Source organism: Brassica napus, chromosome C5 (genome assembly GCF_020379485.1).
Source record: "Brassica napus cultivar Da-Ae chromosome C5, Da-Ae, whole genome shotgun sequence".
Classification (NCBI taxonomy): Eukaryota; Viridiplantae; Streptophyta; class Magnoliopsida; order Brassicales; family Brassicaceae; genus Brassica; species Brassica napus.
This window is the reverse complement of record NC_063448.1, coordinates 7,652,075-7,677,276: the sequence shown is the minus strand read 5'-3', so window position 1 is coordinate 7,677,276 and position 25,202 is coordinate 7,652,075. Positions and strand designations below refer to the sequence as shown.

General features: G+C 37.8%; 4 protein-coding genes across 4 annotated transcripts; 2 read left to right on the top strand and 2 right to left on the bottom strand.

Moving 5' to 3' along the window:
• The first annotated feature begins 499 nt into the window (after positions 1 to 499).
• On the top strand, positions 500 to 6,176 carry LOC106452077 (ABC transporter G family member 35-like). The gene is made up of 9 exons (XM_013894099.3): positions 500 to 1,575; positions 1,710 to 1,840; positions 1,966 to 2,358; positions 2,644 to 3,516; positions 3,600 to 3,753; positions 3,818 to 3,868; positions 3,944 to 4,050; positions 4,133 to 4,974; positions 5,117 to 6,176. Exons 1-9 carry the CDS (start codon positions 744 to 746, stop codon positions 6,042 to 6,044), a joined length of 4,311 nt encoding a protein of 1,436 aa, XP_013749553.2. The 5' UTR covers positions 500 to 743; the 3' UTR covers positions 6,045 to 6,176.
• A 5,897-nt stretch (positions 6,177 to 12,073) lies between these two features.
• On the bottom strand, positions 12,074 to 15,112 carry LOC106382311 (uncharacterized protein At4g04775-like). The gene has a single exon (XM_048758113.1). The coding sequence runs from the start codon at positions 15,073 to 15,075 to the stop codon at positions 14,512 to 14,514; it is 564 nt and encodes a 187-aa protein (XP_048614070.1). The 5' UTR covers positions 15,076 to 15,112; the 3' UTR covers positions 12,074 to 14,511.
• Positions 15,113 to 15,268: 156 nt separating this feature from the next.
• Positions 15,269 to 16,189, bottom strand: LOC111206074 (glutathione S-transferase T3-like). The gene has a single exon (XM_022702395.1). It carries the CDS (start codon positions 16,187 to 16,189, stop codon positions 15,269 to 15,271), a length of 921 nt encoding a protein of 306 aa, XP_022558116.1.
• A 5,091-nt stretch (positions 16,190 to 21,280) lies between these two features.
• Positions 21,281 to 22,756, top strand: LOC125587496. The gene is made up of 2 exons (XM_048758111.1): positions 21,281 to 22,189; positions 22,250 to 22,756. Exons 1-2 carry the CDS (start codon positions 21,595 to 21,597, stop codon positions 22,654 to 22,656), a joined length of 1,002 nt encoding a protein of 333 aa, XP_048614068.1. The 5' UTR covers positions 21,281 to 21,594; the 3' UTR covers positions 22,657 to 22,756.
• The last annotated feature ends 2,446 nt before the right edge of the window (positions 22,757 to 25,202 follow it).

The following is a 25,202-nucleotide window of genomic DNA, read 5'->3' as shown; positions in this document are numbered from 1 at the left end:
TATCTATATATAAAAACTAATTTTATTTAATATATTTTTATTTTCATAATAGTATATGTAAATTTTATGTAAATTTTGTAATATTATACATAAAAATAATTAAAAACATTATATATTTTTTATTTTTAAATTATTGTTAATATTTTATATGTATTAATATTATTATTTTATTTATTTTAAGGATCCAAATCCGGATCCGGATATCCGCCGGATATTACAATTTTTAGAAGGATATCCGATACCCGGATATCCGAGAACCCTGAATCCGGATAAGGATAGTAAATTATGGATCCGCCGGATAAGGATCCGGATACCTTAAAATTGTCCGGATATCCAATCCGTCCTAGGTCTAACTTCCATTATCACATAAATTACTAAAATAATAATAACTTTAATGGCTCAATCTATTGCAGATATTTTATTTTATTTATTTTGTTTAAAATAAAGTGTTGAAAGGCAGCGTATGAAGAACCAAAGGTAGACAACATTGACTTGTCAAAGTCTTTACTCTTCTTCCTATTTCAATTTAGCAGACTTGGACAAAGTCTTTGCTGCTTTTTCCTCGAAGGATAGTAAATGACCATTGGCCGTTGCTTTATGCTATTTAATATCTGAATTTGCTGTAGGAGGAACCAGCCATCTTCTTCTTCTTTTTTCTCATCTCTTTCTCTTACACTCACGACCATAAGCCGTAGTGTGAGAAAAAAGAAGAGGAAGAAACATCAAACAATCAAGAACCAGAGATGGATTACGATCCAGCTCATGCCATGAGCAGAGGAGGTAGCATGCGGCAAAGCATAAGCCGTAGCGTAAGCAGAGCAAGCAGAAACCTCGAGGACATATTCTCACCGAGCGCAAGAAGAACCAAGTCAACCAACGAAGACGAAGAAGCTCTCAAATGGGCAGCCATCGAGAAACTCCCGACATACAGCCGTCTCCGGACAAGCCTCATGCCCGCGCTAGGGGAAGACGACATCTATGGTAACCAGATCCTCAACAAAGAAGTCGACGTCACCAAGCTCGACGGCGAGGAACGTGCGAGGTTCATCGACGTAGTCTTCAAAGTCGCGGAGCAAGACAACGAAAGGATCTTGACCAAGCTCAGGAACAGGATCGACAGAGTTGGGATCACGCTTCCGACGGTGGAAGTGAGGTACGACCATTTGACTGTGAAAGCTGACTGTTACACGGGTGATAGGTCTCTTCCTTCGCTTACTAACACGGTGAGGAACATGGGAGAGTCTCTTCTTGGCTTGGTCGGGATCCATCTTGCTAAAAAAGCGCAGCTTACGATTCTTAAAGATGTTTCTGGGATTGTTAAACCTTCGAGGATGACGCTTTTGCTGGGTCCTCCCTCCTCTGGGAAGACAACGCTTTTGTTGGCTCTTGCTGGGAAGCTAGACAAGTCTCTTGACATCTCAGGGGAAGTAACTTACAATGGTTACCGCCTTAACGAGTTTGTTCCTATCAAAACCTCTGCTTACATTAGCCAGAACGATCTTCATGTCGGTATCATGACCGTTAAGGAGACTCTTGATTTCTCTGCTCGCTGTCAAGGCGTTGGTACCCGTTATGGTATAATTCATATAATCTTTTTTTTTTTTTCCTAATTCTCTAGTCAAAAGAACAAGTTTCTTGTGTGACAAGTTATGTAGTCTAATGATTTCTTGTGTCACAAGTAGTCTAATGATATTTATGTACTATGGCAGATCTATTAAACGAGCTTGCAAGGAGAGAAAAGGACGCTGGAATTTTTCCAGAAGCTGATGTTGACTTGTTCATGAAGGCATCTGCTGCTCAAGGTGTCAAGAGTAGTCTCATCACTGACTACACTCTCAAAGTTAGCATCTTTCAACATTAAAACCCATTTCAAAATTCATATAGATTATGGTTCTTATGATCATATAGTTTGTCGCTTATGTTATGATACTTATGAAGTTTCTTATTAAACGTTTGATGAAACAGATTCTAGGGCTTGACATATGCAAGGACACTATAGTAGGAGATGACATGATGAGAGGTATCTCAGGAGGTCAGAAGAAGCGTGTGACAACAGGAGAGATGATCGTCGGACCAACTAAGACGCTGTTCATGGATGAGATATCCACAGGGCTTGACAGTTCCACAACTTTCCAAATCGTGAAATGCTTGCAACAGATCGTTCACCTCACGGAAGCTACCGTGGTCATATCTCTTCTGCAGCCTGCTCCTGAGACGTTTGATCTATTCGATGATATAATCCTGTTGTCGGAAGGACAAATTGTATACCAGGGACCTAGAGACCACATTGTTGAATTCTTTGAGAGCTTTGGCTTCAAGTGTCCTGAAAGAAAAGGAACTGCTGATTTCTTACAAGAGGTAAAATACACACATCTCTTTAAAAAAAATATATATATAAATTAGATATTTATAATTAAAATATTATAATATTTTTATATATTTTTACGAAAATATATTATTTTCTAAAAAATTCAAATTTGCTGGTTGCCGACTGCTGTTTATAAGCTTAACCCGGCCTGTAATTCAAAGTTTTTAAATCGGTTCAAGCGCATCCGCTCCGCAGCGGATCAAGCGATGTGGGACCCACGTATAATAACTCATATTCCCAGCATTAATACCAACAACACTTTACGTGTGGAACAGGTTACCTCAAAGAAAGATCAAGAGCAGTATTGGGTGGTTCATCAGACCAAACCTTACAGATACATTACAGTGCCAGAATTCGCCAGCAAATTCAAGACGTTCCATGTTGGTACCAAGCTCTCCAACGAGCTATCAGTACCGTTCGATAAATCAAAAGGCCACAAAGCAGCTCTAGTGTTCGACAAGTACTCAGTGAAGACATCAGAGCTTCTCAAAACCTGTTGGGACAAGGAGTGGATGCTCATGAAACGAAACTCCTTCTTCTACGTCTTCAAAACAGTCCAAATCATCATCATCGCCGCGATCTTGTCTACTGTCTTCCTGAGAACAGAGATGAACACAAGGAACGTGGCTGACGGGAACATGTACATGGGTGCACTCCTGTTCGGTCTGATTGTCAACATGTTCAACGGTCTTGCGGAGATGGCTATGACGATACAGAGACTTCCCGTGTTCTACAAGCAAAGAGATCTTTTGTTTCATCCACCTTGGACATACACGCTTCCTACTTTCTTGCTAGGGATCCCAATCTCAATCTTTGAGACAACTGCTTGGATGGTGGTGACGTATTACTCCATTGGATTAGCACCAGAGGCTGAACGGTTCTTCAAACAGTTCCTCATTATATTTCTGATCCAACAAATGGCTGCTGGGATATTCAGGTTCATTGCATCTATTTGTAGAACCATGACCATAGCTAACACAGGTGGTATGCTGGCTTTACTAGTCGTGTTCTTGACCGGAGGTTTCCTTCTTCCTCGCCGTGAGATCCCGGTTTGGTGGAGATGGGCTTTCTGGGCTTCTCCACTTTCTTACGGTTTCAATGCCATAAGCGTCAATGAACTGTTTGCTCCTAGATGGATGAACAAATTGGTAACTCTTCCGTTACTATTTTTTTATAATCATAACAAAGTAAACATTGCAAAAACCCTCATGTTGTTGTTGTATACATGCAGTCTTCCGACAACACGACGAGGTTAGGGACAACGATGCTTAACATGTGGGATGTGTTTGATGATGAGAACTGGTATTGGATAGGCATTGGCGGACTGTTTGGTTTTGCTGTCCTGTTCAACGGTCTTTTCACACTTGCACTTTCTTATCTAGACCGTAAGTTTTCCTTTTTACTGCCACCAGCTCATAAAAAAATACTAACATGTTATCATAACAACAGCACTTGGGAAGCCACAAGCTATACTCCCGAAAGAAGAAGATGAATCCAAGAGTAAGTACTCATCTGTTTATACAATAACATATCTATAAAAAAAATGAAAGTTAACAATTTAATATTGCAAAACAGAGGAGATTCCAATGGAGAATGTGAGCACCAAGAAAGGAATGGTTCTTCCTTTCACTCCACTAGCTTTGTCCTTTGACGATGTTAAATACTTTGTTGACATGCCTGCGGTAATCTTTTGAAAAACTTGTTTAATATTTTTTTTTGTTACTAAGTGAAAAAAAAAACTCATAAAAGACTATGATGGTGCAGGAGATGAGGGACCAAGGAGTTCAAGAAACAAGACTGCAACTACTAAAAGGAGTAACAAGCACGTTTAGGCCAGGAGTGTTAACCGCATTGATGGGTGTGAGTGGTGCAGGGAAGACAACCTTGATGGACGTTTTAGCCGGGAGAAAAACAGGAGGATACATAGAAGGAGACATAAGAGTGTCTGGTTTCCCAAAGAAACAAGAGACGTTCGCTAGAATCTCTGGTTACTGTGAACAAACAGACATTCATTCTCCACAAGTTACCGTAAGAGAATCACTTATCTTCTCTGCTTTCCTTCGCCTTGCTAAAGAAGTAAGCAAAGAGGAGAAAATGATGTTTGTGGATCAAGTGATGGAGCTTGTTGAGTTGGTGGACTTAAAAGACGCCATTGTGGGTTTACCGGGCGTCACTGGACTTTCAACTGAACAGAGAAAGAGGTTAACAATCGCTGTTGAGCTAGTGGCCAACCCTTCAATCATCTTCATGGACGAGCCTACTTCAGGGTTGGATGCTAGAGCAGCTGCCATTGTGATGAGGGCTGTGAGGAACACAGTGGACACAGGGAGAACTGTGGTCTGCACCATCCACCAACCTAGCATTGATATTTTCGAGGCGTTTGATGAGTTACTACTAATGAAGAGAGGAGGACAAGTGATCTACTCTGGTCCTTTAGGCAGAAACTCTCACAAGATTGTTGAGTACTTTGAAGCCATCCCCGGAGTGCCAAAGATTCCTGAAAAGTACAATCCAGCCACTTGGATGCTTGAAGCTAGCTCCCTTGCCGCCGAGTTGAAGCTTGGAGTTGACTTTGCTGAGCTATACAAGTCTTCTTCCTTATGCCAGTGAGTAAACATAACATAACAATATATTTATTTTTATTTTTATTTTTTTGAATACCAGGAGGTTTGGGCCGAAACCTGTAACTAACAATATTCTATATGTGCTACATCCATTCTAACTAACATATGAAAACTATTGTAACAGGCGAAACAAGCAGCTGGTACAAGAACTTAGCGTGCCACCACAAGGAGCATCTGATCTCTACTTTGCTACACAGTTTTCACAGGACACATGGGGACAATATAAATCATGTCTATGGAAGCAGTGGTGGACTTATTGGAGATCTCCTGACTACAATGTTGTCCGGTTCATCTTCACCTTAGCAACCGCTCTTATGATCGGTTCTGTCTTTTGGCAAATAGGAGGTAAGAGATCAAACGTCCAAGACCTGACCATGGTGTTAGGAGCAATCTATTCAGCGGTTATATTCGTTGGAGTGAACAATTGCTCAACGGTGCAACCAATGGTGGCAGTGGAACGTACAGTGTTTTACAGAGAAAAAGCAGCTGGGATGTACTCAGCTATACCATATGCTATCTCCCAAGTGACTTGTGAGCTACCTTATGTCTTCATCCAGACCACGTACTATTCTCTTATCGTCTACGCAATGGTTGGATTCGAGTGGAAAGCTTCCAAGTTCTTCTGGTTCCTATTCATCAACTACACTTCTTTCCTCTACTGGACTTACTACGGCATGATGACTGTCTCCCTCACACCTAACCACCAAGTTGCTTCTATCTTTGCATCAGCCTTTTATGGTATCTTTAATCTCTTCTCTGGCTTCTTCATACCAAGACCTAAGATTCCCAAGTGGTGGATCTGGTATTATTGGATCTGCCCTGTTGCTTGGACCATATACGGTTTGATTACCTCTCAGTATGGTGATGTTGATACTCCCATCGCTTTCCCTGGGGGTCCTCCTAATCTCACTGTGAAACAGTACCTTAAAGACCAGTATGGTTTTGAGTCAGACTTCATGGGACCTGTTGCAGCTGTCCTTGTTATCTTCCCTGTCTTCTTTGCCTTTGTCTTCGCCTTCTGCATTAGGACTCTCAACTTCCAGACTAGATAAACCCCTGCGCTGTGTTTATTTTTGGTGTTAAATATTTGTTGCAATAAAACTTTTTATTCCCTTCTTCTTTTATTATTTGTGATATACTGAAATTTGTGATGATATAAGTATATCAGTATATGTTAATTACCACATGAGTTGTTCTCTAGTTTAATTTATTTCTTAAAATAAAAACAAGTGGAATTATTAGTTTATGTATTATAATGAAATCGAAAATCTAAACAAAATTATTGAATCATACAGATTATTGAATTGGTTTTAGATAGGAATGAATTTGAATTTTTTTTATTTGTTAAAAAAATACAAATATTGAAATCTGAATGAACCCTCTAAATTTGTAACATTAAATTTATAAAAAAAATTATATTTAAATAGGAGATTCGCTACTTTATCCTCATATTATTTAAAGAGAAATTAGGCCACATATACCTAGGAAAACTCATATTTAAGTAAATACTCTAGACACTATTGGCATTTCTAAATCCCAACACTATCCCCGAACCATCACTAACTCTCTCTTTTTCTCATGTCTCTTTTTCTCTTCTCCAATATTTCATTTTCTATTTAATATCTTCTCTGATCTCTTACACAATTTTCTTATACAAATGAATTTTTTTTCCACAACTAGAGTTTTACCTGATAAATATTTGATTATATGCTACAAATTAATCCTTGTGAGCAAATACATGTTTAGTTAGTTCTAACCAACCGGTTTAAAAATGTCGATATATATTTCCAAAAAACTGTGATTTGATACATGATTGCAAATTTCCACATAACATATTGTATTAAATGATACATACTTTTTTAGCAGTTACAAAATATGATAACGCTTTTCAAAATATGTGGGTATGATGATTTATAAATAGCTTGAGTTAGCTATATATGTTTTGTTAAATGCTACAAAATAGATTATCAGGCTAACTTAACCATTATTTGTTTAACTTTTATATTTTTAACGGTTAATCATTATAATCATATCATAAGCTATATCTACCATATTTTTTACAGATCACTAGTGCTACATGATAAGTATATTTTTTATAATAAACAAGTTACCCACTAACAATTTAGAGTTACCCACTAACAATTTATATAACATCTTAGGTTTGTTACAAAATAGTTTTGTTCATACGATACAAAGTTTGTTAGACTTTTCTTAATAATTAACCATGATAACTTAATCATTAGCATCTATGTTTTTAGTTAGATGTTATCAAAAATGTTAGACGCATTTTAAACTAGTTGGTGAGATGCCCAAAAATAACTGGACTTAGCTTATACATAATTTGTTAGAGGCTATAAAATAGGTTACCGTTTTAACTTAATCATTATATATGTAACTTATATCCGTAATTCATCCATTGATTTTCAGTTTGAAGCATTAAATGAGAGATATAAAAACTGGAGAAGAAAAATCTCTAACCGTGATTGGAATTGATATTACAGAATTCATGTTTGGAAGCTTGGTTCTCTTTGAATCTGTGATTAATTGATATACATATGGCTTCAAATATTACTGTTTCGATGTGATGGCGATGGTGACGATGACGAACTGAGGAGGAGGACGAGGAAGAGAGGGAGGTTAGCATATGATTGGTGCATAAAATAGAGTAAGTAATGATTAAGGGAGAAGAAGAAGATTGGCTTGTTTGACAAGAAGCTTTTTCAATAACGATTGAAAAAGGAGAGAAACAGGTAAGTGGTAGAGATGAGGTCAGGAAAGAAAGAGGAACAAGATGAAAGTTTGGGCAGGGGTAAAACAATCATTTTATGTGTAAATGTCTACAGAGTCTAGGGATTTCAATGGGTTTAGGGTAGTTTATTAATTTTGGTTGTCTTTATGTATATACGGCAAATTATCTCTTATTTAAACTTGTATATGCGGGCATAAACATTTTATAATTACTTATTAATACATTTATTACTAATTAAAAGATTATATGTTTTCATTTGAATTTTTTTTACATATTATGATTTTTAAAAAATCTTATGTATACTATATTTATAATTAATAAATAAATCTTAAAAATTACTCAATATTATTTTTTCTATTATATAAAATTAATAATTTTACTTGATTAATATTTAGTTATGTGTTTTCTGATTTTTTTTAATTTTAAACTTTTTAAAAGATGTTTCTTGGATAACAACACAATATATATAAACATTATCTTTTTATTTTAAAACGTTTTTATAGATTTTAGATAATTCTTATTATTATTAATTTTAATCACTTATCTAATCAAAAGAATTTAAATTGTTTTTTTTATTTTTTACGTAATTTGTATATTTTATTCATTAAAAATATAAACGATATTAACCGCTATAACATTTAACATGAAAGCTTCATGGCAAAAAATCATTTACCAAATAATAGTATATATACATCCTCGTAAGTTCATATTTAACCTTTTGATCTTCCTGACCGTAGATGATTAATTTTTTAATTAAGATCACTAATGAGTTATCTACGTCAGCAGCAAAAAAAGTTTCAGATGAAATTCCACAAAAGCAGTCTTTCAACATGAAGAAAAATGGTATAGAAACTCGAGTTATTTACATCCTAGGTCAGTTTTTAAATTTTTATTACATTAAAAGACAGTTGTTGCTACTGAGGTAGTTTCTTTTAACCAGATAAAAACTAGAAACTGTTTAGTTTCGTTCCTTTTCATTAGAAAATTAAAAAAAATTGAAACAAAAAAATTAAAACAATTGAGACAATGGCAGCTAGTGCTCACCAGTCATGACGTCTCTTGAACCGTGCGGCCACCCACAACGCAACCATCTTCGCCGCGTCTCTTCTTTCTTTCGATTCACAAACACAACGAAGCTAAATCTTCGATATCTATATGTACATTGTTTTTTTTTTATGAAATCACATGTACACCATACCATATACACACAAATTTTAATATCCACATGTGTAAGGATTACATGTACACCATTTCACTTGTACACCGGATAAGTTGTTTAACATGTATTTTCAAGTTTCAATACTTATATGACAAATATCGTTAGCGTGTACATATAAATATCACTTTTCACATGTACGATAATTCACAAAAACTCATATGTACACCATTTCACTTGTACACTAAATAAGTTTTAACACACTTTTGCAAATTTGTACTACCAATCTAACTCGCTCAAATGCTTAGATCATGACAAGTCAAAAGAACTGTTATAACTTTTTTAGAAAACCACCGGAGGACCCAAAATCTAGAGCTTTCTACAAATATCTAAGAACAAACTCTTATATGAACAAACCATGGCGAGTAACTAGATTACATGTACAAAGATTACATGTACACCGAATAAGTTGTTTAACATACATTTTCAAGTTTCAATACTTATACAACAAATATCTAGTTACTCACCATGGTTTGTTCATATAAGAGTTTGTTCTTAGAGCATGATTATCCCATGAAACCCATTTGGGTTTCTTAATGATTATTTAATTATATAAATGTATTTAAGTGGACTTAAGAACTCTAGTTAAGAAACTCCCATTTTGAGTGGTTTAATGGGAGTTTCTTAATTAAGAGTTCTTAAAAAAAAATTAAAATTTTTAGAAGAATTGAAGAAGATCACTTAATCAATAAGAAAAAAACATAAACAAGAAAACCTTACTTGTTGGCCTCGAGTTCATCTTCCTTCAACCTCATTTTTGCAGCAGCATGGTTAGCGTTGTGGGTGGCCGCAGCGGAGATGGTTGCGTTGTGGGTGGCCGCGCGGTTCAAGAGACGCCATGACCGGTGAGCACTAGCTGCCATTGTCTCAATTGTTTTAATTTTTTTGTTTCAATTTTTTTTTAATTTGCTTACGAAAAAAACAAAACTAAACAGTTTCTAGTTTTTATCTGGTTAAAAAAAACTACCTTAGTAGCAACAATTGTCTTTTAGTGTAATAAAAACTTAAAAACTGACCTAGGATGTAAATAACTCTAGAAACCCTTCCTCGGGGAATCTTCCACAGTTCCACTTATTAAACGATAAATCAAATACGATTAATCAGATATACTATCATATTTTCATCCACAGAGATGTTTCTTCGTTTCCTTCACAATAATGATTAAGCAACTGTAACATCTGATTTATTATGATATTATAATTATAAAAAAAATTATATAGACGATTCGACAACCGACAATACTACATGCCTTATGAGTATCTACGCCTAACTGCATCACCTGAGCCATCCTACGAAAACCTATGCCTGACCGGATTTACTTGCACTACGTTAAAGATTCCTTGTAAGTCTTTCTTCCATAGTCTACATAATTGTTTAATAAATCACTTTCAACGGGAATTGAAACCTGGACCTCCTATAATGCGCAATCTGCAAGAAAATTCAGGTTAACATACATCAATATATTATGCACAAAGAAAGAAAAATTAACAGATTAAAAAAATAATAACAACAGATGGCACCTCAAATATTTCGGATATGAATGGTGACTAAAGAACGACGAGGAATAATGCATTCTCTAACATTCCTAAAAAAATCAACATTCATAAGGAGTAATTTTTCTTTCTTATTCTCTACCATTCTTTATTGCAGAGAAATAAAGAAAAAAGGTATTCATTGTTAAATATGGGATGAAACAACCATTTTTTTTTTATTCTTACAATTTTATTCATATTCGTTCATTTCCTATTCGTTCCTTTTGTTTCCATAACGGTCAGCAGTCTGACCTTTCACATATGAAACCATAATACGTACATGATAATAACACAAGTATACTACAAACTTTGAAAACCAGGAATTAAAACGCTTCGCTTCGAGCCCTTTATAAAAAAAAAATGCTTCGCTTCTCTCTCTCGCAAATCTACAGATCTAAACTTTCACCGGCGTTTGGCGGCACGTGTGTTTGGCGCCGGTGACCGCTCCTCTTCTTTCTCTGTTTCGTATTTGCTTCACGGTCGTTTCTCCTCCTCGACTGTCTTGTTGTTGGCTCTGGTTCGGCATAACTTTGCCGTTTAGGTTCCGCTCGCGAGGTTCTCGACTGCGATGGAGGTGTGACCAGATCTGGTCTCACGACGCGGTGGAGAGTAAGGGTTATGGCCAGTTGAGTCGGCTTTTTATGGCTGAGAGAAAGAGGATTGTATTACCTCCTTTAGATCTCTGAGTTCGTGGTGGTGTTGAAGGCTTGCTTCTCGGGTTCAGTGGTGCGGCGGTGCTGCTCGAGTCCGATGGTGGCGTGTGGCTTCCATGATTGGTGCTGCGAGTTTCAATGGTGTTGTTGGGGTTCTTCTCCTTCTCGGCGAAGTCTAAGGCTTCTCCGGTGATTTGCTCAGAGATGAGCCGCGGGTGTTGGTGTGCAGGCGGAGATGGCACCGGACCCGACCCTGACTCGTGTGGGAGTGTTGAGTGGACTGGTTAAGCGGTCGTCTATGGCCATTTAATTTCTTCTTTGTAAACCTCAAGCCTTTCCGGAAGCAACATCATCGTCATCAATTTGAGTTCTTTGATAGATTGCAGCCGCATCTCTATTGAAGCTTGGGCTCTTGGGCTTATGTTGTTTGTTTCACTGTTGACACCGGTGTTCACTTTGCAAGTTACAATTATTGTTCTTCGGTTCTCGAAGGCAGCAAGAGTCGTTCCGGCTTTGGTCTTGGTCGTGGCGGTGTCACTCTTGGTCGTAGCTACCATTCCAGTACCGGTGAAGGGTCTTTTGATTCTACATTGATAGTGTAGCGTGGCTAATTTTGTGCATGTCATTAGCGCCCTCTCTCTGTTGGTGTGTGACAAAGAGGTCAGGCCCGTTTGGTGTAAAGATTTGGTGGCGGCAATAGCGAGCTCTTTGCTTGGTTGGGAGGCGGTTTCAAGCGTTGTGTGATGTTGCGTACAAGCCATGCCTTGTTGTGGTAAGTATCTAGAACCTTCCCCGTAGCGCTTCATAGATACTGACAGTCAAAATTTCGGTGGAGTTCATTGGAAGCTAGCTACTCCAAAGACGACCTGAGAAATCCTGGCATCTGAGGCAACAAAGAGAGTTTCAGTTTTTCGGGATTCTCCTCGATGGTTGAAAACAGTAACCAATTCTAAGAAATTTGGAAAACTGGACTAGTAGAATGTGCCGGGTTTAATGAGCGGGCGAAACTAGTTTTGTAATAGTTCGATCTTAGAAATTTTGTTCAAAACCTGTTTGTAACCGGATCTAAATTCTCGATTCTCGGGTTGAATTAATATATAAGTTTAAAAAAAACTTAGAAAACCAGAAAACAAATTTTTTTTATTCTATGGACATTTAGAACACTATCTTAAATCATTAGCCTCCTCCAGGATATCTGCCACTTTTATATTTATATACAAATAAACCACTAGCTATGATAGAACTATTTATATAAGTAAAAGTACGTTACGTTGTCAAAAAAAAAAAGTACCTTACAGCATGATTATCAATGGGACTTATTTGAGAGTTCTTAGAGTTTTATATTGTTATTTGTAGATTAGGACTTTGTTAAGGATTTTTAATGAAAATGGTGATTATAGGTGGGACTTTTTGTTGGTCCTTAGGTAATTTTTTTTTTTTGAAATAATAATATCATATATAAGATAAAACATATTACCATTTTAAGTTGAATAACTATTAAGAAAAATAAATTTATTCATTTAATAGAAAATTACAAACATTTTATTACATTTCATAAAAAAAAAAAACTTCCAAACTTCTGAAATAAAAGGAAACAAACAACTTATTAAAATCATTAAAAATGTCCAAATTTAGCTCATATATTTTCAATCAGATCATTTTTTAATTGTTCATGGGCTTGTTTATTACGAAGGCTCGTTCGACGATCCATTGTACTGCCGAGATTCGAAGGCATGTTGACGGAATATGTATCCACTTCTTCTCTTTCTTGAAACTCAAATTTGTTAAACTGACTGAATGATGACCGTTCATCTTCGACAATCATATTATGGAGTATGATACATGCTCTCATAATATTTCATAATTTCTCTTTATCCCATAACTTAGACGGATTTCTGACAACTACAAATCTAGCTTGCAGGACTCCGAATGCATGCTCAACATCTTTTCGAACTGATTCTTGGGTTTGAGCAAATAATGAATGCTTCTGAGTTTACGGGAGTCGGATAGATTGAATAAAAGTCGTCCATTTCGGATAAATACCATCCGTGAGATAATATGCGTAATGGTATGGATTACCATTAACATAGAAGATTACTTGTGGCGCGATGCCGTTAATAACGTCATCAAAAACAAGTGATCGATTAAGAATATTAAGATCATTCATAGTACCTGGAGCTCCAAAAAACGCGTGCCATATCCAGAGGTCATAGGAAGCTACGGCCTCCAACACAATTGTTGGTTTTCCAGTTCCTCGTGAATACATTCCTTTCCAAGCGGTGGGGCAATTCTTCCACTCCCAATGCATACAGTCGATGCTTCCAATCATCCCCGGAAATCCACGTTCTTCTCCGATATGTAGTAGTCTTTCTAGATCCTCCGGTGTGGACCGTCTTAGGTATTCATCGCCAAACAAGGTGATTATTCCTGCGGCAAAATTGTGCAAACATTTTCGAGCTGTTGTTTCACCAATTCGGACATATTCGTCTACTGTATCAGCCGCACAACCGTATGCCAATTGTCGAATTGCTGCGGTACATTTTTGGAGCGGAGTTAGACCCGACCGTCCGGTTGCATCTTCTGATTGTTGAAAATACGGTATTTCTGTGGAGAGATGATGCACAATACGCTGGAACAAAGATTTGTTCATTCGAAACCGTCGCCGGAATAAACTGCGAGAGTATGTTGGATTCTCGCTAAAATAATCATTCCAAAGGTGGTTGTGGCCTTCTTCCCGGTTTCTCTCTATCACAATACGTTTTTTTTCTCTCTTTTGGTTCTGGAATAGGAGCATAGTTATTAAAAAAATCTTCAAAAGGGGTATCAAGATCAATATCATCATCATCATCTTTGTGGTAATGATAATGGGATGAAGATGCCATTATAAATATATCGAGAAGGGAGAAATAGTGTAATTGTTAAGGAAATAAGGAGAGGAAAGATTTATGTATTTGTAAACACAAGAGAAGCTCATATTTATAGAAATGAATTTGAGAAAGAAACAAGACCCGTGTGAAAGTCCGTGAGGTTATGATTTAGATGTGTGATACTTTTTCCTTGGTTGGTGATGAAAGAAACAAAGACTTTTGATGGAGGATGTATTCACGGGTTATTAAGAAAAGCGTGTTGGAGATACATGTGATTGATTCGTTTTCATTGGTTGGTGATGAAAGAAACAATTATACTTTCTTGTTTGGTTGATAATAGAATACGATATCACATTAAAATTACAAAATGAGCAGGTAGAACTACAAGAGTTTATATTAAAATACGAATTCAGAAGTGCATATTACAAAACACATGAGTAAATCCTTGTTCAGTTCCACTTAAAAAACACATGAGTAACACCTACAACAAGAACCATAAAACCTACATACGAGCAGCTAGTCCAATGCCTATTAGCACTACGACAACAACCATAACACAAGCAATTCTGAATAACCTAGATGTATTTCTCGCTAAGTCACAACCAATTCTCTCAACCCTTAACAACTTCTGCTCTAAATCAAACTGCAGATCCTTAAACTTGCGCATATGGGTGTCGTCGTCACTTAGAAACGAAAGGTAATCTACCCTATCAGAAAGCTGAGCATAATGTGTACCTAAGGCTTTGATCTCCTCTGTAACCGCGACATCCCACCACTTGTATACATGGCAGTCTCCGTCGTCGATGTTGTCACAGGTGTAGAACCTTCTCCCCGGGTCATTTCTTTTGTAAGAAGTAGCTAAAAGCGGCTCGCGGCCACAGTAGCATTCCTTGGGGAAGCCAAACTCCACTTCAGGCTGCAGAGGGTACTGATTCTGCGCGGCTTCAATCTCTGCTTGGTCTAGCATGATATTCATTTCTGTCGAGCTGTTTCCACTGTCTGTTGAGTTCCGTAAACCATAATCCTCCGAATCAGACGGCTGCGTGTAGCTATAATCCAAACCCATAACCTGTCAATAATAAAGATGGCACACATAAGTTTTGTATGTCACATAACATCAAGCATACATTATGACAGTGAACAAAGTAAATAAACTCCCATGATTTAAAACAAGGAATATTATTTCATAAACCGCAGAAGCAAGTTGTTGAAACAGCAAATTAAAAAAAAACAACAAGTTCAAACATCAAATGCTTAGTTTAAAAATACAAGGCAAGGAGTTTATTCTTCACGACTTCTTCACTCTCACTAAGTGGTTCCTTCTTAGCTAGGAGAGTATCAAGAATCGCGAGCTTGGATAGCTTCTCCTTCTGTGCCAAATCTTCCATCTTCAGATCCCACATGCTCTTATAATCTCCATAAGCCTTCCCTTTACCACTGTTCCTGCTTGCTTTTGCCGCCTTAATACCTTCGGGCCGCATCTCTTGGTCACCAACATTGTTGTTTGTAGCTTGCGAAAAGGACTCAGTTGCCTTTCTTTTTTGTGCAGCAGTGTTGAGACTCAACCATTTCTGCTCATGCCTCAAGATACACCACGCATGCTCCAGTGTAAACTTTGTGTTGTGGTCGGAGTGGAAGATCTGATGAGCCGACTTTAGAACATCGTTTTCATTCTGTCCACTACTGATTTGTCTCTCAGCAGTAGCGTATGCTGCAACGAACTTGTTGGTCTGATCATTGATCTTTGACCACCGCTGCTTCCAATGGGTATGAGAGTTCGCATCACCACCCTCACCAACATTACGACTTGCTTCGTAGTAATCTCTTACCCGTTGCCAGAAGGTTCCTCCCTTTTGGTCGTTTCCAACTACAGTGTCCATAGAAGTATTAAGCCAGGCGCTTATTAGGACCTCGTCATCAGATGGGGTCCATGTCTTTCTCCCCCGACGGTCCACTGGTGTGTCTGAACCTACAGCAGGAGCCTCAGTTTTTTGGGAACCAAAAGAAGGGATTTGTGAGGCTCCAATGTTTACAGTAGATGGAAAGGTTTGTTGATTCTGAGAGTTAAGAAGCCCTACGTAACTACGATACTGGCTATATGGATTCGTTGAATCCATATAAGGATTCGTTGAATCCATATAAGGATTCGTTGAATCCATATCAGGTTTCCTTGAAGCCATACCAAGTAATAGGAGAGAAAGAAGAGTATGGAGATAATTAGCAAAGCTGACATAAAGTTGGGATTTAATAGCTCACATTTGATGGAGGAATAATAACTCACAACCACCTAACCATTATTTACCTAAGTCTAATCAAGAGTTATTACCAACTAAGAAGTACAAAGCTATGTGAATTATTAAGAGATTTCGTTACACAATCAGAGATGGCAATGCAGTTTAGTTACAAATCAATATAACTACGAACACATCGTTGTAACTAGGCATTTAAGTAACAACTATTCACAATCAATCATGGCAATGCAAAAGAGTATTTGGTTTCCTTCATTTTACCATTAATACTTACAGTTCCCTGACATGAAAAGTAACCATAACCTACAATTGTCAATGCAAAAGAGTATTTGCTAAGACAATAACAACTACTCTAATTGGAAATGAATCTATAGAGGTTCGTCGGCCATATTACAATAAGAACTACTCTTTCATCAACAATTTTATAATGATTCATCAAAATTCATTGGCCAATCTAAGAAAGCACAACTAACAATGGCTATAATCTCCTTCAATCATGCAATAACAACAAACAACAACAACAACCAGACAACGACATAAACCTCTAACGCATTCTTGTTTAGGGTAGAGAAAGACATACCTTTCTGATTCTAATCCACTACAAGAAAACAACGGTATTCTGACGGACATTCCGGCGGAAAATGAAATCCTCGGAATATCCCGAGGAATTTCCGAGGAAATTCCGAGGAAACACAAAATTTGGTTTCCTCGGAATTTCTTCGGAATATACCGACGGAATTCCGAGGAAATATCAATCCGTCGGAATATTCCGAGGAAATTCCGAGGAAAAATGTGTTCCTCGGAAAAAACCGATGAATTCCGAGGAAATATTATAGCCGTTAGAGAGCCGTTGGGGGATTTTACAAAATTCCGAGGAAATTCCGACGAACTAGCCGTTGGCGTCGGAATTCCGTCAGAATTTCCTCGGTCTGTCGGCATGATTTAAACTATAAATACAAGCAGTCCTCTTCCTCTTCATTCACTCCATATCTTCATCCTCCCTTTTACTCTATTTACACATGAATTTGATTCATAAAAAATATGTCTTCTTCAAATTATTTTCGTTCTAGGATCGATCGACCTCATTTGGATCCGAACACGAGATTGCTTACGGAAGAATACCAACGAGGTATAACCGAATTCATGGGGTTAGTTCACCGACAACCGGAAGCAAAAACAGGTATGTTAAGATGTCTTTGCTCTAATTGTAAAAATAGAAAGGTTATTAAAGAGTGGGATGTTCGGACTCATCTATATTTGAGTGGGTTTACACGAAGTTACAAAATTTGGTATCATCATGGGGAAACTGATTATGAACATGGTAGTACTAGCGAACCTAGTGTATACCAAGCCCCAAGATGATCGATCGATGCGTTTTCTGACATATATCCATCGATCGATCCGTTTATACAAAAACTTACAAGATTTTCCGAGGACATTCCAAGGAACGCTTGAGATTCTCGATCGATCGATGGGATAATCTAATCGATCGATCACATTGTTACGCTTTGGTCCATCTTAGTGATCGATCGATGCGTTTTCTGACATATATCTATCGATCGATCCGTTTATACAAAAACTTACAAGATTTTCCGAGGATATTCTGAGGAACGCTTGAGATTCTCGATCGATCGATGGGATAATCTAATCGATCGATCACATTGTTACGCTTTGGTCCATCTTAGTGATCGATCGATGCGTTTTCTGACATATATCCATCGATCGATCCGTTTATACAAAAACTTACAAGATTTTCCGAGAACATTCCGAGGAACGCTTGAGATTCTCGATCGATCGATGGGATAATCTAATCGATCGATCACATTGTTACGCTTTGGTCCATCTTAGTGATCGATCGATGCGTTTTTGGATATATATACATCGATCGATCCATTTATAAAAAAACGTACGAGATTTTGTTCTCGGTCGATCACATTGTTACCCCAAACCATGTTTCCTCGGAAAAGCCTCGGAATATTCTGAGGAACACCTGATATACTCTATCGATCGATGCATTTTGGTACATATATCCATCGATCGATCCGTTTAAAAAAAATTGACGTATTGAAACCCCAAACACTAGTTTCTCGGAATTTCCTTGGAATATTCCGACGGAATTCCGAGGAAGAAAAGGGTTTCCTCGGAATTCCCTCGGAATAATCCGAGGAAATAGGGTTTTTAAACCGAAAACAACGTTTTGCGGTTTGAATAACACCTATATAACCCTTATTAAGTGTCTTACGTTCATTATGAAGTCAAAAATTTGTTCCTTACCGTATAATTAACACTTTTCCGATTGTATGAACGAAATCCCACAACATAAGAGAAACATTTATATCTTTTAATGAACGGTAAAGGGAATACTTTCAATTAGTTTTGAAATTTGTTATTTCATGGTTTATGCTCATCTATACAAAGAATCCTCAATGGTATGCATTACAATTGTATAAGAAATGAAATACGGCAAAAAAATGATGTTTTGAAACCCCAAACACTAGTTCCTCGGTATTTCCTCGGAATATTCCGAAGAAATTCCGACGGATATTTTACTATCCGTCGGAATTTCCTCGGAATATTTTCATTTTACCGGGCAAATATTTCGCGAAAATTGAAATTAGAATTCCAACGGAATTCCGACGGATAATATCCGTCTTACCCTAGGTTTGATAACCACGAGCCCCTTCTTCTTCCCCATTTCTCTCTTCTTCCTCTGCGCAACTCCTCTCTTCCCTCCGGCGATTTCCCCCTGAAATCCGACGATATCTCCGGCGATCTCCCCCTTCTCTTACATAAATCATGTAAGGACTCTATCCCACTATCTTAGGTTCTATTTGTTAGGTTTTTGTGTAGTTTTGATAGATTTTTGTTAGGGTGATTGGTTAGGATTGTGATATGGTTGTATAATAGGTTTAGAATTGTGATTTGGTTGAATAATTTGTTTTGTTGAATTGATTTAGAATTTTTTTTATAATTTTTTTATTTTTTTTGTATTTTTAAAATCGATTTTTGTATATAAAATCGATTTTTGTATTTTACAAAACGATTTTTCTATATAAATTCGATTTTTTGGATTGTACAAAATCTTTTTTGTTTATAAATTCGATTTTTTGGATTTTACAAAACATTTTTAATATCTATAAAACTTTTTTTGTGATTAAAAACTATTATTTGGGATTTAAAAATATTTTTAATATATATATATTATTAAAACTATTTTTTGTAATTATTAAACTATTTTTTATTTATTAAAACTATTTTTGTTTATTAGAACTATTTTTATATATTTATTAAATATTTTTAATATCTATAAATATTTTTTTCTGATTAAAAACTATTATTTGGGATTTTTTTTTTTAAAAAAAATAATTTATATATTTTTGTATTTATTAAATATATTTTTTTAATTTACAGGTCTCAACCCGGCCTCGACAGCGTCGTGGTCGTGGTGGTACGGGGAACCAGTCTCGGGATTCCAGCCATTTTCAGGATTCCCCTTCGCCAGCAAATGATGGAGATGATGCAGAGGATGTACCCGAACGAGGTGTTCCCGGACGTGCCAGACCCGTAGTTTTTTTTTCCAAAAATTCGCAATGTTTTACTTTTATTTGTGAAACTTTGAATATTAATTAATATGATTTCAATTTTAATTTTAATTTTATATTTTCGAATTTAAATTTCAAAAATTTTATTTTTTTTTTAAATTAATATTTTTTACATTCCGAGGAAATTAATTATATTTTTTACTCGATCGATCGATGCGTTTTTGGATATATATCCATCGATCGATCTGTTTATAAAAAAACGTTCGGAATATACCGAGGGACATCTTCCTCGGAATATACCGAGGGACATCTTCCTCGGAATATACCGAGGGACACCTTTCCTCGGAATATACCGAGGGACATGTTCCTCGGAATATACTGAGGGACATGTTTGATGTGCCCTGGTTCGTGGATCAGTCCATTGGAGCCAACCAGCATGGAGATCAGGACGTTCTGAACAATTTGACCGAGGTTCGTTCATCCGACCGTACCGATCAGACTGACCAAGCCGTTCCGCGTGCGTCCCGATTGGAGCTTCGGCTGGAACCACGTCCAGACGACCTAACCGACCGAACCACAGCCCGTCTTCCCCAACCAACTCGACATTCTAAAATCCACGGTCGAGCCAGACTTTGCTTGGGTCGTGAAGAAACCAAAGACGGACATGCATTCTTATCTGGCGGACCATCCGGACAGTCCCGCAAGCGTCCTTATCTTTACCCCGTGCATCCATCTGGTTCGGATGAACCTGGACATCTTGACTAGTCTTCTCCATTTTCCGTGCCTTGACCAGATCTAGTCTTCTCCATTTTCCGTGCCTTGACCAGATCTAGTCTTCTCCATTTTCCGTGTCTTGACCAGATCTAGTCTTCTCCATTTTCCGTGCCTTGACTAGATCTAGTCAAATTTATATTTTCTATGCATTGTTTTTCTACATTTCTATTTATTGTCTTTGACTACAAAACACTATAAATATGTAGTCCCTTTGATGAATAAAAGCAGTTCATTTTGGTTGTTTATTTTCGATTCTTCTTTTCTCTGAGTGAGAGAGAGAGTTCTTAGCTAGTTCATCGGTTTGAACCGGCTTGTTGATTTGGTGGTCAGCCAATCATCTTTTGTGTCGTTTGGTGGTTAGCCAACACACCTTCATCGTTTCTTAGGTGGTTAGCCTTAGATCTTGGGTATATCAAGAGCCATTCCGCATCTCTTGACGATCCTTTCAATCCATCTCAGTTCCAGAAGTGCCGTTTGCCTTCTCGGATCATATCCAACACCCGGCCAAAGCCATCCTTCCCGTTTTGGGCGTATCAACTTGGTATCAGAGCCACTTTGGCTGGTTTGTTTTCTTTCATCTTTCATCTTCTCATCTTCTCATCTCTCCACGTTTATTTCTTTTCTTATTTCTTGGATCCGGGCTGTTCCTTTACTCCCTTGTGATCGCCTATTATAAAAAAAAAAAAAAAAAAAAATCGATAAAAAAAAAAAAAAAAAAAGTTTTGGCGTGAATCACTTCTGAAGAGAAATCCAGGGGGAGTGGTGGAAGAGAAACCCTGCTGGCTGAAGAGAAATCCAGCCTTAGGACAGTTAAGGCGGATCCATATCAAAAATCTCTTCATCTTACCTTCTCTTTTCTTTTTCTCACAAAAGTTTGTTTTGGGTTTTGATTGCTGAATTTTGACTGCCTATCATCCTTTGAACCAGTGAAAGAACTCTAAGTGACCATCTAAAAATCGTGAGCTAAACACTTTGAGAGTGTGAGGATTTTTATTTGCTAACTTTGTTAAGTGTTTCAGGATGTTCGGACTTCTCAAAAAATCAAAACCACTACAAGATGATGTCTACTTTCCTTTTAAAACTGTTGTTGAAAAGAAGCAATTGATTTTTGACAAGAGACAGTTTGCTTCTAACGAATTTGATTTTGTGCAGAAACAAAGGAAGAGACAAAACAGGTCCAATGATGAGAAGTGGGTCAGAAGTGGTGATCGTCCCTTCACCAAAGCCAAGAGAAGCAACCTTGTAGTGCTTGATCAAAACGAGCTTAAAACTTATGCTAGTTTGGAGAAGATGTTGCATAAGGCAATTCATGCTATCCGACAGCTCAAAAAGAAGGGAAACACCAACACTTCTTCGGCACCAAAACAACAATGTAAGTCTTCTTATCTTTCAAATTCTGATTTGAAAACTAATGAGATTTCTTTTGATAAAAGCAAAGCTGTGAAACCCACAAGCAAAGCTCATTCCACCAGGTGCTTCAAATGCCATAGGATCGGTCATTATGCTAACAAGTGTCAAAAGCAAAAACCGTTGGTGACTTTGGAGAATGAGAACCTTGAAACCGAGCCAGAAAAGGAAGAGCCTTTGCCAATTCAAATACCGGACCAAACTCAAGGTGAGCATTGTGCTGATTATGGTTCTTTTGCTTATAATCCTTTTCCTTTTAATGTTTCAGATTTGAGGACAAATCTTTTTGAAGAGGAAGGGAATGATGTGCCCTGGTTCGTGGATCAGTCCATTGGAGCCAACCAGCATGGAGATCAGGACGTTCTGAACAATTTGACCGAGGTTCGTTCATCCGACCGTACCGATCAGACTGACCAAGCCGTTCCGCGTGCGTCCCGATTGGAGCTTCGGCTGGAACCACGTCCAGACGACCTAACCGACCGAACCACAACCCGTCTTCCCCAACCAACTCGACATTCTAAAACCCACGGTCGAGCCAGACTTAGCTTGGGTCGTGAAGAAACCAAAGACGGACATGCATTCTTATCTGGCGGACCATCCGGACAGTCCCGCAAGCGTCCTTATCTTTACCCCGTGCATCCATCTGGTTCGGATGAACCTGGACATCTTGACTAGTCTTCTCCATTTTCCGTGCCTTGACCAGATCTAGTCTTCTCCATTTTCCGTGCCTTGACCAGATCTAGTCTTCTCCATTTTCCGTGTCTTGACCAGATCTAGTCTTCTCCATTTTCCATGCCTTGACTAGATCTAGTCAAATTTATATTTTCTATGCATTGTTTTTCTACATTTCTATTTATTGTCTTTGACTACAAAACACTATAAATATGTAGTCCCTTTGATGAATAAAAGCAGTTCATTTTGGTTGTTTATTTTCGATTCTTCTTTTCTTTGAGTGAGAGAGAGAGTTCTTAGCTAGTTCATCGGTTTGAACCGGCTTGTTGATTTGGTGGTCAGCCAATCATCTTTTGTGTCGTTTGGTGGTTAGCCAACACACCTTCATCGTTTCTTAGGTGGTTAGCCTTAGATCTTGGGTATATCAAGAGCCATTCCGCATCTCTTGACGATCCTTTCAATCCATCTCAGTTCCAGAAGTGCCGTTTGCCTTCTCGGATCATATCCAACACCCGGCCAAAGCCATCCTTCCCGTTTTGGGCGTATCAATGTTCCTCGGAATATTCCGAGGAAGATGTCCCTCGGTATATTCCGAACATTTTTTTATAAACGGATCGATCGATGGATATATATATGTCCAAAAACGCATCGATCGATGAACTTCCGAGAAAATATCCCGGCGAAGTTCTCCCTCGGTATATTCCGAGGAGATTTCCGATAAACTAGTGATCCTCGGAATTTCCTCGGAAATTTGTTTCCTCGGAATTCCGTCGGAAAATTCCGAGGGATTTCCGAGGAAATAAGAAATTCCGAGGAATTATTTCCGAGGACTTGTTTCGTCGGTATGTCGTCGGAATAACGTTATTCCGACGAAATTCCGACGATTTTTTCCCTCAGTATCCTTGCTGTTTTCTTGTAGTGATCGGCGGAGAAGCTTTCGGTCGGACAATAGATCGGTCTCGAGATCGCGAAATAATCGATCGGTTCTTCAAATCAGGGGAGGATCGCCGTCTACCTCTATCGCCGTCGAGAGAGTTTCGTGAGAGAAGGAGAGAAAGAGAGAGAGTTGTGATGAGACGAAACCGTGTGTTGCCCTACACCACACTTCTCTAATTCTTTTTCGCCACGTATGACGAAGGACGAGCCCAGGACGAGCCCACAAACTTCTTATTATGGGACTTTCGGACACAATCCTTAACAATTAACTCCTTTTTTCATTTTCTTTTTGGGCTTAAATTAATAAGGACGTCCATAAGGACGCCTGATACTGATGCTCACGTTTGGATACAGGGGTTGAACGTTACCTTTCTTTCTTTCTAGTCATTTTTGTTATGTTTAGTCTGTATAATTTAACATATTGTTTCGTTAGTCTTTCTGTTGGTGTTGTTTAGTGGCACTTCTAAAGTCCATTCTCCATTATATTAAAAGTCTCTCAAATTGAAAAAAAGTCTCTCTCTCAGATTATGACAGGTAAAAAAGGTGCCAAGAGGGTCAAAATCTCTGTGTACAGTTTCTTACCACCGTCATTTTGTTTTTTTTTTTGTATTAGATAGTTAGTTTCAAAGAAAACACCGTTAATATGATATCTAATAATACGACTAATCTAATTATCATATATATTTAATTTAATCACAGCTAATCCTCACTTCGGCCTCTTCCTTTTCCTCCCCCGACAATCAAGGGAGGCCACGTGATTTCTCCCATGCAAGATTCGTTTATAAGACATCGTCTCAAACTCTCGACATAAAAGAAAAAAAAATCGTTCGTTGGTTAAATAAACGTGCACAAAAATATTTTAAATGTAGCTGAAAAGATTGCAAAGAGCCTGAGCGGCGATCTGACAGAGGGACATCATATCTGTCAATTTATTTTAAAGGTTTTGTACACAGTTCATAGCTGTCATTCTCGTGGTACAGTTTTGTTACGGTTGTCCACTGTACATTCGTAACGACTACCACTATCAATCATGTTCCTAGTGCGTTTCTATAATCATGAATCGTTAAAAGTAAAGCCACCTTTCTATAATTGGTTACAAGAGAAGGTGAGGCAAAGACAAAACAAATAGTGCCAAAAAAATTAGCAACCTGGCTAGACGGTTAGACCACCAGCTACAGACGTATCATATCAAATATTTAAGTGTGTATGATTGATTTTAAGCAGCCTTCATCACTCCCACATGGATTATACTCTGTTAAAAAGAGGTTCTTTTTTTTTTTTTTTTCACCGAAATTTTATTAAAGCAAAGTCCAAACCGGCAGAGTTTTACAAAGAACACCAAGGCCCAAACATGGGCTACACAAACATAACAAAGGCCAACACAAAGGCCTAGTCTATACAGAACTCTCAAGGACAAATGCCCATCAAGAGGAAATCCGTCGAGGAAGAAACGATCGGACATCCGTCGAGGAAGAAACGATCGGACATCCAGCACGTGTTCTAACGCCGATCAATAGAGAAACACACGTCAAGGTAAGGATGCATCATCTTCCTCCGGAGTCAGAGAGGAGGCGCTACGACGGAGCTCCACAAACAGCAGAGACCAACCAGAG